The sequence below is a fragment of the Pongo pygmaeus genome, chromosome 11 (genome assembly GCF_028885625.2).
Source record: "Pongo pygmaeus isolate AG05252 chromosome 11, NHGRI_mPonPyg2-v2.0_pri, whole genome shotgun sequence".
Taxonomy (NCBI): domain Eukaryota; kingdom Metazoa; phylum Chordata; class Mammalia; order Primates; family Hominidae; genus Pongo; species Pongo pygmaeus.
The window spans coordinates 125,292,119-125,307,751 of NC_072384.2; the positions used below are offsets into that span (position 1 = coordinate 125,292,119).

At 41.4% G+C, this 15,633-nt stretch overlaps 1 protein-coding gene across 6 annotated transcripts in view; it reads right to left on the reverse strand.

Annotated features, from left to right (window-relative positions):
• Positions 1 to 11,028: 11,028 nt before the first annotated feature.
• Positions 11,029 to 15,633, reverse strand: part of DOCK10 (dedicator of cytokinesis 10) — a 274,133-nt gene continuing 269,528 nt past the window's right edge. For all 6 annotated transcript variants that reach the window (XM_063648413.1, XM_054477379.2, XM_063648412.1 and 3 more), the window contains one exon: positions 11,029 to 11,774. In XM_063648413.1, coding sequence (XP_063504483.1) covers positions 11,658 to 11,774 — 117 coding nt within the window. In that variant the 3' untranslated portion in view covers positions 11,029 to 11,657. The remainder of the gene's footprint in view (positions 11,775 to 15,633) is intronic.

Sequence of the window (15,633 nt, forward strand, 5' to 3'; positions counted from 1 at the left end):
CCTTTCAGCTACACAGTCCTCCATGGGCCCTGCATTTTTACCAAAGTCATTATCAGTTTATGTTGAATAGAGCAGGAAAGCTGCACTTGAGGAGAGTGGAAAAATCAGTGGTAACTCATCATGTTGAAACCTATTATTCAAATTTAAGGTATCCTGTTGTTATTTTATTGACAATTTGATTTGAAAATCTAACTTTTAATGCTGTACATATGAATAAGGCCAAATAAGGTATAAAATAATGTTGCCATGTTATCCACCAGAAACAAACAGATGTCTCAACATGTGGGAGCTTCTGTAAATGGGAAACTTCAGATCCTCCAGGGCCAGTGACTTGCCCTGGAGTCAGGGAATTGTTGGCTGACTTTGCTGGGCTAGAATTCATTTGTGTTTCGTGCATTTTTTAAAACATCCCTTTCATTCTTGCCAAATGTATGATGTTAGGAAGTCCGCATTACTGGGGTGTGGTACCTACCCATCCCCTCTTGGGATTCTGACTCATTCCAAGCAGGAGCAATAGTGAGATAGGAAAGGAAAATGGGCAAAAGAATTAGACTCTGTTAGCACAGTTATATGCCCAAGTTATGCTATAGAAGCCAGTGAACACTGGTTTGGAAAGAGCTGTTATTTTTTCATTCTCAACTTTTCCCAGTAGTCTCTATAAATAACATAACATGTGAACCTAGGTCCCTTGAGGAAAAGAGTAATGATTGTTTTGCATCATTATCTGCAACTCTTGGGCTTAAAGTCCTAACGAAAACAGTTTCTTTCTGGTGAGGACTTCTATTTTCAGCTCTTCTAAATGTTAACAGCAAAGTAAGGGGTCATATACTCCATAAATTCTTTAACTCAGGAAGAGTCAGTTCAATAAACCTAAGGGAGTTGATGTCTTTTTGCTCAACTATTCAGAAGAAGAAAGACACGCAAATTTGAAACCATTCAGTAGAACGTGATGGGCCTATTTGACTGCAGGATTTTAAAGGAGTGTTTTTGAAGGGAGGCAGTGAAAGCCCTATTCCCTGGGCTTGGGGGTTGCTCCTTGGAAATGTTTCCATAGAACCACCCAGAGCCTTTTGGGCTAAATTTTCAGTTCATATTACTCTTGTTAAAAAGTAAAAATTTATCATTTTTTGCATTTAAATTATTATACAACTTTGTTATTCTTATTTCTTTAAAAAATCACTCTTCTAAAGGGAAAAGTCACATTGCAGAAGACAGGTTCCTTAAAATCCAAGGGAACTCACTAATCTCCATATAAGTGTTATTAAACAAACTTAACTTTCTCAGTCCATGGGCCACACTGTTCAATAAAAAATCCTACAAGTACCACTGTCTTATTTATAACAACAACAACAACAGCAACAACAACACCACCACCATCACCAACACCTTACCCACCATAAGTTTAGTAGTTATAGTTGCACTACTTTTGATGACATACAAGAAAAGTTGGCAAGGCGCAGTGGCTTATGCCTTATAATCCCAGCACTTGGGTGGATCACAAGGTCAGGAGATCGAGACCATCCTGGCTAACGCTGTAAAACCCTGTCTCTACTAAAAATACAAAAAATTAGCTGGGCTTGGTGGCACGCATCTGTAGTCCCAGCTACTTGGGAGGCTGAGGCAGGAGAATCACTTGAAGCCGGGAGGTGGAGGTTGCAGTGAACTGAGATTGTGCCACTGCATTCCAGCCTGGGTGACAGAGAGAGCCTCCGTCTCAAAAACAAAACAAAGAAACAAAACAAAACAAAACAAAACAAAAAAGAAAAGGCGTCAGCCTAGAAAATACCCTTTATGAATTAGAAATATATCCAAGAAGGCCAGGCGTGGTGGCTCATGCCTGTAATCCCAGCACTTTGGGAGGGTGAGGCGGGCGCATCACAAGGTCAGGAGATCGTAGCCATCCTGGCTAATATGGTGAAACCCCATCTCTACTAAAAATACAAAAAGAAATTGGCCGGGCGTGGTGGTGGGTGCCTGTAGTCCCAGCTACTCTGGAGGCTGAGGCAGGAGAATGGTATGAATCCAGGAGGCGGAGCTTGCAGTGAGTTGAGATCACGCCACTGCACTCCAGCCTGGGTGACAGAGCAAGACTCCGTCTCAAAAAAAAAATATATATATATATATATCTCCAAGAAACAATGTTGTTATAGTTAGTATATTAATATTGGCCAGGTGTGGTGGCTCACGCCTGTAAATCTAGTACTTTGGGAGGCCAAGGTGGGTGGATTACCTGAGGTCAGGAGTTTGAGACCAGCCTGGCCAAGATGGTGAAATCGCATCTTTACTAAAAATACAAAAATTAGCTGGGTGTGGTGGCATGCACCTGTAGTCCCAGCTACTCAGGAGGCTGAGGCAGGAGAATTGCTTGAACCCGGGAAGTGGAGGTTGCAGTGAGCCAAGATTGTGCCATTGCACTCCAGCCTGGAGTGAGACTCTGTCTCAAAAAAAAAAAGAAAACTGCAGGCAGATTCCTCTGGAGAATCCTTCATGTTATTGTCATTTAAAGCTATTCTTTGTAAACCTTGCTTAATTATTCACGCTCAATCACCGTTACCTTCTCCAAAAGACTTGGGCTTCTCCAAGTCTTTTGGAGACGGTAACAGTGTAAATTATTTGGTGAAATAGTGGTGATTGAGCCATATGGGAAAGTTTTGATCTCTCTCTCACTACTTATTGCTCTAATATCAACCCTGTGTGCTTGCTGTAATGTCTCTCTTGAGTCTTGTGACTTATGATCTCTCCATCAAATTAATCTTCTCATCTATCCCATCCCCCACCACATGCAGCCTATTACAAGAATAACAAGGAGTAAGGGGAAGACAAGGGAGTTTAGAACTTTTATGAGATTTTTTTTTTTTTGGCTGACATTCCTCATCTCCACAGTTTGCCTGGAACATTATAATCACCCATATTCTGAGCCCAAACATGTTTATCTGCTCCATATTCATAGCGGATCCTCTTGTTTGCCCATAGGTTAATCAACTCTTTTTAAATTTTTAAAATTGATACATAATATTTATATATATTTATGGGGTGCAAGTGATATTTTGTTATATGCTGATATGGTTTGGTTATGTCCCCACCAAATCTCATCTTGAATTGTGACTTCCACAAATCCCACATGTCCTGGGAGGAACCCAGTGAGAGGTGTTTGAATTATGGGGGTGAGTCTTTCCTGTGCTGTTCTTGTGGTAGTGAATGAGTCTCACGAGTTCTGATGGTTTTAAAAATGGGAGTTTCCCTACACATGCTCTCTCTTCTCTTGTCTGCCGCCATGTGAGATGTGCCTTTCACTTTCTGCCATGATTGTGAGGCCTCCCCAGCCACGTCAAACTGTGAGTCCAATAAGTCTCTTTCTTTTGTAAATTGCCCAGTCTCAGGTATGTCTTTATCAGCAACATGAAAATGGACTAATACAGTAAATTAGTACCAGTAGAGTGGGGCACTGCTGAAAAGATACCTGAACATGTGGAAGCAACTTTGGAACTGGGTAACAGGCAGAGGTTGGAATAGTTTGGAGGACTCAGAAGAAGACAGGAAAATGTGGGAAAGTTTGGAACTTCCTAGAGACTTGTTGAATGGCTTTGACAAAAATGCTGATAGTGATATGAACAATAAGTTCCAGGCTGAGGTAGTCTCAGATGGAGATGAAAAACTTGTTGGGAACTGGAACAAAGGTGACTCTTCTTAAGTTTTAGCAAAGAGACTGGTGGCATTTTGCTCTTACCCTAAAGATTTGTGGAACTTTGAACTTGAGAGAGATGTTTTAGGATATCTGGCAGAAGAATTTTCTAAGCTGCAAAGCATTCAAGAGGTGACTTGGGTGTTGTTAAAGGCATTTGGTTTTAAAAGGGAAACAGAGTATAAAAGTTTGGAAAATTTGCAGCTTGACAATGTAATAGAAAAGAAAATCCCATTTTCTGAGGAGAAATTTGAGCCAGTTGCAGAAATTTGCATAAGTAATGAGGAGCCGAACATTGTCACCAAGACAATGGGGAAAATGTCTCCAGGGCATGTCAGAGGTCTTCGTGGTAGCCCCTCCTATCACAGGCCTGGTGGCCTAGGAGGAAAAAATGGTTTTATGGGCCAGATCCAGAGTCCATGTGTTGTGTGCAGTCTAGACTTGGTGCTGTGCATCCCAGCTGCTCCAGGCATGACTAAAAGGGGTCAAGTTACAGCTCAGGCCATGGCTTCAGAGGGTACAAGCCTCAAGCCTTGACAGCTTCCATGTGGTGTTGAGCCTGCCAGTGTACCAAAGTCAAGAACTGAAGTTTGGGAACTTCTGCCTAGATTTCAGAGAATGTGTGGAAACGCCTGGATGTCTAGGCAGAAGTTTGGCCCTGGTGGTGGCAGCTGGGAGCAGTAGTGACTGTGGGCAGGAAAGCCTGACCTCAAGATGTATGGTAGTTCCTCTGCTGGGTGGGGAATTGCAAGGGTGGTGCTTGCTCCCAGTGGCTCTTGCCAGTTTGCAGTCAGTTGTAGCAACAGTAGCAGGTGGGAGATATCAATGGGGCCAAAGGGGTCTAGAGATATAGGGTCTGTTGGGACCCAAAGCAGAATGCCTTCTGGTGAGGGCTGGGTTTCCAGAATGGTGATGTGCTGTAGCTGCTTAGAACTAGGGGTGTGTGGGACCCAGTGTGAGCTCCCTCTCTGGATCAATGCTATCAAGCAATCTCCAGGTACCTCCTATGTTAGCCTGAGGACCCATGAGTGTCAAGTGGCTCTCCTGTGGCTAGGATTGCAGAAGCCTGTGGTGGAAATGTGGACCACTGGGGGTCTCTCACTTACTGTTTGCCCACATTAGGGAGCTTCTCCAGGCTTCTAGATGGTCTGGCAGAATAGGCTGCCTCACTTCCTTCTCCTTTGCCTTCCATGTTTGCTGTCACTTCTCTGCTGAATTCTGCTGTTCTATCTTAAATTATGTATTCAAAGTGTGATTATCTACTCACTATTTTGATTCTTCTTTGTGGAGGAGGTGAGTACCAGACGCTTCTAGTTATCTTGAAGCCCTTCCCAGATTGGCCTTTTAAACCCTGATTAATTTTTGTAATGCTCCATCTCAGGCAGATGACCTCTTGGTCAGGATGGGGCTGTGATCTTTAAGTTGTCCCTGGATCTACTAGTGAAGGCTCAGGACCTGGCTGAGTGGATGTGCAGAGGACTGGATCTCAGATGCCAGCTCTTGTCGTTCCTTACACTTCTCTTCATCTGCTTAAAAAAATCGTGATCCTACACAAACTTTATTACATTTTAAAACTTCTTTTATTAGTATTACTCACATGCAATGCAGCTCTCTCAGTAGCTCTCAGACCTTGAATATTGTCTGAGCATCAGGTCTCATTGATGTCAGTTGCTTTGTAATGATGTAAGAAGATAGAATGAGTAGCTTGGATGGCTGATTGGAACTTGTCAATTCAGGACTATCATATGACATATATATATACCACTCTACAAAGTACCCACATGTCCTCCTGCCTTTTTTTCTAACAACTCATTCAGTAGCTATTATATTCCGCTCTTAGAGATAAGGTTTAAAGAGTTTAAGTGATTGGCCCAAGGACATACTGATTTGAGCCTTCAGACCATTATCAGGTATGGTTCTTTGTAACTTACTATGCCACCTAGATTTAAATGAATGTGTTTAGGTCTGGCTTTAGGCCTAGATACAGGAGATGACCGCTCATGCAGTGAGATGGTGAAGAGGGGGTATGGGTGGAGAAGAAGTTCAGTGGTAGAATATCTGAAAACTTCATATCCCCCAGATCAGAAATTCATTCTCTTTGGTTAAGGATTGTCCTTTGAAGGTATTAATTTCTCTCAGGAAACCATAGCTCTTTTCCCTGTAATCAGCTATTTGCATTCCAGTTTGAGCTGAATTAGTGTTAGTCTTGAGTGGGGTTTGCAGGAGTGGCAAAGACACAGAAAATGGGCTGCCATTCCTAAAGCCAGTGCCCAGTACCTCATAAGATGCTCAAACCTCCCAGGAGTGGAGGTGGCCTCACATATTCCTTCTCAACCCAGTATTTGAGGAAACAAGTTCCTTTTGATTGGAGTTGACATTTGAATTGGAGTCCCTTTGGAAACAAAAAAGGCACGGAGTGAGAAGGGGAGGGGTTTCTGTTTAACCAAGGTGGGCCTGGGTGTAGGCTGAGAAAGGACTGTGACAAGGTAACAGTAGGTAGCAGGTGACAGGAGAGGACAAGAATCTAATGGAGCTTGGAGCAAAGATGACTTGGGAAACTTCCAAATAAAAAGATCATGTTGTTAACAATTTTTGCCTAAGTTTGCTGCTGCAGATAAACATATCCAGTATCAAATACTTCAGTGGCAAAACCCTGCTCAGGCTGAGAACTGAAAAGAAGCCAAAATCCAGTAAACTCTGATATTTTCAAAATACTCCCTTATAAAAGAGATTCAAGGACACTCATTCCTACAACGAAGTCTGGGCCCCCAATCCATCTTCCTCCGCTCCCCATTCCTTGCCCTAGCATTTTCTCTGGAAAGACTCCATCCAACAGAACTTTGAGAATTTCACTCCAATACTCTGAAGGGCAGGTCAATAGATTGCAAAGATGAAGATTACAAAGATTACAAAGATGAAGACACAATCTGCTTTCAAGGACGCCATGACAGGATTGGAAGAAAACACAGATAATGACATGATAATTGATGGCATATCTGAGAAGAGGGAGATGGGTGATACAGGCAACACTTGCCAGTCATGGGCAGAAGATGGAAAATCCAGACATGCTAGGAACACAAGAAAAGCCTCAGGAAAACCTACTGACTTAGCCCACTCCCCAAAAGACAGACTCTGAGGTGGAGATTTATATGCAAGATGTTTACAAAGCAATTCCCAATGCTTCTTGGGAATTTGCTTAGAGGGAGGAGTTGAACTGTGAAGCAGTTGCAAGAGGCCTTTTAGTAGGAGCTGGGGAACCAGGATGGCCTTTAGAGTCGGGGCAATGAGCGCCTTTGTGCTTCTCATCCTCAATCAGTCATTGAAGTGAGCTTCTGCTGGGCTGGTGATGTGACCTGGAGCAAGAGGGACTCAGTTGAGAGCCACTGGGAGTCCAAGTAGCTGGGGAAATGGGGACCTCAGTCCTGAGGGAGGATCTAGGTATGATTTCACTGCATCCGCTGTACATATGAATTAAGCTGGGTCCTGATGTGTATGGGTTAGATTTACGTGGTTGGAGAAAAGGGAGAAAGGGACAGGAACTTTCTTTTTTTTTTTTGGAGACAGAGTCCTGCTCTGTCGCCCAGGCTGGAGTGCAGTGGTGCTATCTTGGCACACTGCAAGCTCTGCCTCCTGGGTTCATGCCATTCTCCTGCTTCAGCCTCCCGAGTAGCTGGGACTACAAGCACCCACCACCACACCTGGTTAAATTTTTGTAATTTTAGTAGAGACGGGGTTTCACCTCGTTAGCCAGGATGGTCTCGATCTCCTGACCTCATCATCTGCCTGCCTCCGCCTCCCAAAGTGCTGGGATTACAGGCGTGAGCCACCGCGCCTGGACTGTTTTTTTTTTTTTTTTTTAAGTGAGCAGAACATTGCGGCTCTAATGAAGGTTATGCATAGGCAAGCAGACGGGATATGAAATTAGGAGGAAGGCAAGGGGCTCCCTGCAGAGAATCTTGAAGGCAGTCATGCCTGCACTTTGTCATTTTCTCAACAAAATATATTAACATATAACATTTAATATATGGTATATAGTTTTTCACTGCTATAAGTGTAGGGGCGGAGGATATGGGGGCCACTTGTAATATGAGCAAATAATAACTTTGATTTAGTATCATTTTGTCACATTTGTTCTCAAATATTTCTTATTTCCTAACTGCTCATGGGAGTACTGAAATCCTATAATATATATATTTTTGGCTTTCTGGGGTTTGACTAATATAAGATGATAAATCATCCACCTGCAAACATGGTGGACCTCCTCTGCAGAGAGACCAACATTCAGGGTTCTAAAAGCCAAGCCTTCCCAGCAATGTTCTCTCCATCTCCCTGTGACTACATCCCACAGAAAGCTGTCATTAGGAAGGAAACATGGGGATTGGACCATTTGTATTGGTTTCTAAGTGAGTGTTAACACAGGAATAGAGATGTACTATGTGAGGTTTGGATAATGGACACTCATTTATAAGGTAATTGTCACCAAAAATAGGGGATTATGTTAATTTTTTATTGTCTGGGCATTTTGCACTTTGAAATGAGAATGAAAAAAGAAGTAGCTACTGAGTGGGATGATGAATGAATGAGGGGACAGAGCCAGGGCTGACATCCCAAGTATTAGATCCACGTATTCTGTGTTGGATCTTTTCCAGGGTAAATTATAGAGGAAAATGCCATTTGTCTTATTTTCATCCATTCCATCTGTAGAACTGAAGAGTTACTACCATTTTTTATTGAGCTTATTTTGAGGAGTATTAATTTAACTTTATACAAAGATGAAAAAGAATGTAAAATAAGAATTTGGTTTCTTGGCAATTCAAAATCAGGTCACTGTTTTACAAGGCTTTATCATCCGTACAGTAATTTTTTTAGGGGTAGCTAATTAGCAGAGGACCCAGTGGAGTTTTTATACCCAGTATGTCTAAGAATCATGTGGGCCTGGGTACTGGACTCCACTTCAGGAGGTTCTATTTCAGAAGTTCTTATGGCACAGAGAAGTATGCATTTTAACAGGTGTTTTGTCTGATTCTGAAGCAAGTGGTCTTCTGTCCGTGAGTGATTACTACAGTGAGATAGATAACAAAAGTTTGTTTGAACTGGGGTCTACACATGCCTATGGGATCTAGGCAGGAAATATAAATAAGAGGGGCTGCCTGGTAGAAGTTGGTTAGGGCTTGGTGCCTATTGCTGCAAGCTGGAAAACACATGTAAAAAGGGCAACAGTGTCTCAATTTTCACTTATTGTTGTGATGGGGGAGTGGGATTCCAATACTGCTAAATGGCCTGAGCATTCAACAGATACCAGAAAGCTGGAAATCTATACAAAGTCTCCTAATATTTAACTGTTGACACCTAATTGAAATAAAATAAAGACTATGTGTTTGGCAGATAAAATATGTATGCTGGATTCCATCTCTGAGCAGCCAGTCTGATGCGTCTGGTCTAGAGAAAGGAAGAAATAAAAGGTGTTGGGATTGTGCAGGGTGAGTTTCAACGCTGTTAAGGCAGAGTGGTCTTATGTGATTCTCTTTAGAGCAGTTGTATTTAAACTTCTTGTTCTATGAACAGTGTCAGGGGCAAAACAGTGTCATGATCAAAGATATTGTGGTTTGTGATGCAAAAATAGAATATTTGGCACCTAACACAGACACAAAGATCTATTATTTTCAATTACTTCCTTAGAGTTTTTTTGGAAGATTTATTTTCAGATTTGGAGGTAATCCATTGCCAACCATGTCCTGGGGGCATGGGAGATGGGTGGATTGGCATGGGCAAGAGGACTTGAGCCTACAGGTGGGAGTTAGGTGGGAGATGATATCAGAGGCAGCATCTTCCTGGGTGCCTGGAATAGTAATGTCTAAGGTGGCCTAAAGCTACAAATGGGGAAATTAACAGAAAAGACCTGAGATGCTGACCCAGACAGCCAGGAACCAAGAGAACTGGAGCCAGAATGAAGCTTGGAATAATGCTTTGAGCCAGAGCTCATCAAAGGGCAATCTTTTCTAAATAAAGAAGTGAGCTCTATTTGAGAAAAGAATAGTTAAATGTGTCTTGAGGCCGGATGTGGTGGCTCACACCTGTAATCCCAGCACTTTGGGAGGCTAAGGTGGGCAGATCACGAGGTCAGGAGATCGAGACCATCCTGGCCAACATGGTGAAACCCCGTCTCTACTAAAAATACAAAAATTAGCCAGGCATGGTGGTGCATGCCTGTAATCCCAGCTACTTGGGAGGCTGAGACAGGAGAATCACTTGAACCCGGGAGGTGGAGGCTGCAGGGAGCCGAGATCGTGCACTGCACTCCAGCCTGGGCAACAGAGCGAGACTCTGTCTCAAAAAAAAAAAAAAGTGCCTTGAGGGATCAGAGTTCTCACCCAAAATATCTTTCTATCTCTTCTGTGTACCCAAAATTTAAATATGTATTCCAACCCCTCACCTCCCTCCTCACCATCATGTACTGACATGGCCAATGGACTTGCATAGCAGAAAAATGAGCTCAGCTGAAGTCTCCTTCTTTAAGTCTGGGGCTTTGGAATGGCTGCTGAAGGTAAGTATGAAATTAGATTCTCTAGCTTGCCTTCTGCACCTAGAAGCAGCTCAGTTTAGGTCCATGGCAGCCAGTATTCACTAGGGGAGGGAAGTGGGCCAGAGGGTGGAAAATGTCAGTGGTTCCCAAACCTAGGTCAGCACCTATCGGTCATAGCTCTGATAAGCTCATGACGTGGCGGTAACAAACAATCATGAATCATAACACTGCAAAATGGTATTTCTCACTCAAGACTATATGACCAATAGCGTTAGCAGGGAGTGGGTGTGTGTGTGTCTTGCTCATTGCAGTTTCTTGGGTACTGAGGCTGACACAATATGTCAAAGGTAAGTAAATTAGGGCTTCAGGTACATCAAAGATAAGTACATCGGGGAAGAGGCTGGGAAGAACTACTTACTGGCTTTGAAGCCTCTGCCTGAAAGTAACACATGTTACTTCTGCCTACATTTCAATGGTTATAGCAAGTCACATGGTCATGCTTGCCTTCAAAAGAGGCAGGAAAGTGCAATCCTACCACAAGGTTAGAGCAGAGAAATGGAACATTTGTGATCTCTCTGAGAACCTCCACAAACCTTAAGATTCGGATTCATTATATTTTCCCCAAGTCATTCTAAGTCTCTCCTATGTTTGGAAACCTCTGATCTACCCAGTTCATCTTTGGAGGAACTTCTTAGTTGAGATTTGAGTCCTTTCTTGGCTTCTTGGCAGGGCATCCTAAGTATTGAGTATAGATTTGCATTGGGTAGATATTCAGTGAACCATTTTTCTCAGTAACTCACCCACTCTTCAAGAGGAAACCAAATGCAAAGTAACTGTATTTTTTATTTCTATGAACAATAAAATACTTTCATAATTTCACATCCCATTGCTTTTAAGAGCACATATATTACAAATAAAGGAACTCCACAAACTTTAAAGATTAGTATTTATCAACACTTTTGTACACATACACAAATATTTTAATATAATGGTATCTGAAATGTTATTCATATATTTTTAGTACTGTCATAGTATTAACTAAAAAGGATCTTTTAAATTTGGTAAAAACCGTATATCTTACAATCTTTTATTTACATCTGAAATATACTTAAATGTTACAAAAACATTCACTTTAACCTTTAAAATATGTGTACTAGGACTGGGGTACTGACCATACGATAACTGACAGCAAACTTAGGGTTTGCATTTGAGCTACACATTCACTGAAATTTCATGGCAAATATTCAACTTGGCTTGATCAACACTGCTCAAAGAAAAAAAATATACAAAATGTGCAAATTCAGAGGTTGGCAAAATTCTGAAGCTAGCGAGGTAAACAAAAATATTAACACCATGAAAACTTCAAATAAATTAAACCTATCTTTCTCTTCCCCGAGATTAGCTGCAAATTCAGAAAGTTCTCTTAGAGGTGGGTCTGATGCTGCAGAGCCCTCAGACTTCAGCACTAGATGAGATGGAGACCGTGGGTAGGGCCGGAGTTGCTTTTCTAATTACTCGAGTGTAGGTTTGGTCCACTCCGCGCTTTGACGGGTCGTCCCTGCCCGTAATCTTAAAACAGGAAAAAACACAACACAACGCAATAAAATAATGCAGAGGTTAATGTTAATATCCCAAACACAAAATTAAAACCCAGAATAGAGGTTTTTATTCCCCACAGGGTAATTTATTCAAATTATGAAAAGACACATATCAAAGTAGATCTAAATAATTTTTCCCCAAGACCATGTGCTAGCTTTAAGTTTTGATGAAAGTTAAAATATTTTCACAATCCTCTTCTGCTATCTGACATAAATTTATAAATGTTTGGATGAAACTTACAAATACATCTGAGTAATTCCAGGATTTTATTCTATTCTAAAAGTTTATAATTTATATTGTCAGCATCTGCCAAAAAAGGGAAACATTAGAAATTTTATTTAAATGTTTGCATAAAAGGAAATATAGTAAAAAAGTCTTGACCTGATTTTAATCTTGAAAATAATGTTAGTGTGCCTAAAAAATACTTTATCAGATTGATTCAAACAATGATGTGTAAGCATAATAACAACAGAAACTCCAGACAGTTTTAAAATATATTTTTGTACAGAAAAGATTTCTGTACAAAGAATTGTGAAGATTTTCCCACTGACTTCACACATTATCCCACTGTGCCATGACCTTCATCTCTACTCTTCCAAGATAGAATCGCTACTTCTGTAAGTGCCCCAAAGAGCACTCAGCTGAGAGCATCCTATACTACCAATAAATTCTCCTTATGATCAATATCACGAAGCGTTGAATAAATAATCTGGCTGATGATGTGTTCAAAGAGTAGACTCCAGGTGTGGTATACCTATGCTTGGCATCACACCAGATTGGGTCCGTTCCTTTCTCTGTATTTTGTATTGGATACCCATCATCACAGTTGACTTCACTATGCTGTTATTCTTACTGAATGTTGAAACTAACTCCAAATGGGCATCTTATACTGATGCTTAAACTGAATGCTTATATGCATTACTTTGGCCTCAAAGAAGGCTTTTGTGTTTTTTGCTATTTATTATAAACAGTATGGAATTTTGGCACCTGTAAAAGCAATTATTACCTGCTGGTCAGTGACAACTCAAACTACTTTATCTCAACTTCTCCATTTTACATGGTAGCATCCACTTTATCTTGTCTTGTCTCTTTCCTTATGCTGAAGGTTCCTTCATTAACTAGATGTCTTCAAAGTACTTCTCTAGCTAATACTTTTCTAGACACTTTTGGAGTGAATTGCATATGTAGCTGAAACAGCAGAAGGACGAACATAACTACATTTTTTAGTTTTAATCATGGGGCCTTTACCCATTCCTGAATGTAGGCTGGGATCACTTTGGAGCACTGATATAATCTGAAAAAACAGCAATCATGTTTTTTTTTAGACGGAGTCTCACTTTGTCACCCAGGTTGGAGTACAGTGGCATGATCTCAGCTCACTGCAACCTCTGCCTCCCGGATTCAAGCAACTCTCCTGCCTCAGCCTCCCAAATAGCTGGGATTACAGGCACCTGCCACTACACCCAGCTAATTTTTGTATTTTTAGTAGAGACGGGACTTCACCATGTTGGCCAGGCTGGTCTCCAACTCCTGACCTCTGGCAATCTGCCCACCTTGGCCTCCCAAAGTGCTAGGATAACAGGTGTGAGCCACTGCACCCGGCCTCATGTAGTTTTTAAAACTAACTCTGGGATTAAAGAAGTACGTAGACAACTTCTATGTTTTTTAAAGACTATGTTTTTTTAAAGATTTATAGGAGCATCGTGACCTGACCAGGACAAAGAAGTTTGCAACCTCCTCAGACCTTTGCTTGTGCCCAGATATCTGTGGTCATCAGACACTTCTTGATTTCAACCCCCTTCTTTTCTCCCTGCCCTTAATATAAAAAGAGCCTACAATGTGTACTGAGTTAAGATAGCACTTTAGGATGCTGGATCACCATCTTCATGTTTGCTGGCTCTTTGAATAAACCTGCTTTTCCTCCCATCAACTCTCACTTCCAGTGTTCGGCTTTTGAGCAGACAGCAGCCAAATCTGGGTTTGCTTACACATAATTAATTCTATTTTTTTATTTCCTTTTTATATTTTGATGTGTAGCTATCCATTCTAATTGTTTCTTTTTTTTTTTTAAGACACAGTTTTGCTCTTGTCTCCCAGGCTGGAGTGCAATGGTATGATCTTGGTTCACTGCAACCTCTGCCTCCTGAGTTCAAGCGATTCTCCTGCTTCAGCCTCCCGAGTAGCTTGGATTACAGGTGTGTGCCATCATACCAGCTAATTTTTTTTTTTTTGTATTTTTAGTAGTGACGGGGTTTCACCATGTTGGCCAAGTTGGTCTCGCACTCCTGACCTCAGGTGATCTACCCGCTTCGGCCTCCCAAAGTGTTGGGATTACAGCATGAGCCACCGTGCCCGGCCTGTTTCTATTTTTAAGTGTTCAATGGAATTTTTTTCTTCATTGTAATTTTGTATGTACCTGTTTTCAGAATATGTGCATGAATAGATAGGTATGTGAAGGTATTCCTATAGATGGAGACCTAGGTGACAAATCCCCATTGAAGTCCAGAACCAGGAGAAGGTGTGTATTTCCTGTGGACAGATCTTTTTATAGATCTATTTCTATAACAAAGCCTGTACAATCCATCAGTTTCTTTTCTTTGTGTCAGTTTCCATGAGTCATAGAGTCAAGTTTTGCTTCTTTTAGCAAAGGTTTCCTGGAAAAGAGATGATTTTTCTCTCCCCTTAATCACCTGGTCCTTGTCTTTATATTTTTGTTTTAGCACTTTTGGGTACAGCATATCTTTGTTTTGGAAACAAATCAGCTCAAATATATTTTAGAAGTTGGAGTATGAGTTTTCATTTTAAAAGCTACATTGTTAACTTCAGTTTAAATCATGAGGCTTTTCCCTCCATTGACCTACCTTGAAATGGAAATGGAGTTGTTCTAATTAAATAAAAACTTAGAGAGCACTAGCTACTGGGGAGGTGACTAGAGAGACTGAATGGCTAGGAAGAGAGGGGTACACCAGAAGGCCACAAAGGACAGAGTAGACATAAAGAAAGAAAAACATACCACTTTTGCTTACAGTACTGAGGGAAATACTAGACACAGAGGAACAGAAGCTGTATAAACACGGACCTCGACAGAGCTGCCAGGAAAAAAGAGAAAAGCATTTTTGTCCAAAGTTTCTAGGTCAGAGGTGATTTACAGTTGGAGACAAGCAGTCCTTCACCACCTTCCCGAACTTTCAGATCCATTGTTTGTTTTTTATTTCACTCCCAGATTTATGATTTTCCCCATTCTATCAAGTCATCTCTTCTGAGTACTTAATTCCTGTCACCCCTCAAATAGCCTAAACCAATACTACCTCCACGAGGAATCCTATCTACAGCAATTCATTTTCTCCAATATAACTCAGTCAACCATTTCTTTCTCTAGCTACATGGAGAGTTAAAAATCAGGATGGAAGAAGACGAAGAAAACGAAAAGAAGCAAGATGGGAAATGCAATTAGAAAAAACAGATTCATACAACACACTTCATGGTTTGTGAGTCGTATTAACAGTGCCAGCCCATTTAAGGAAAACAAAGGAAATGTATATTCAGTGGGTGGCTACCATGTATGAAGCACTACTGGGAGACTAATTCAAGTTCTACCCCTCAATTTTTCTGTAGAGAACACATCTAACTCCTGGAGGGGAGCACGGGTGATGAGATGTCCAGGTAGAGCATGGAGGTATGGATTCTAGGAACTAGGCCAGGAAACAACACTTGGCTTTCAACCAGTTGACTTTTAGCCACCCAAAAAGTACTGAGATGACTGAATGCCCACATTTTGTGTGCAGCCTTACAGAACATGCTGTACACATCCCAGACATCATGGATGACT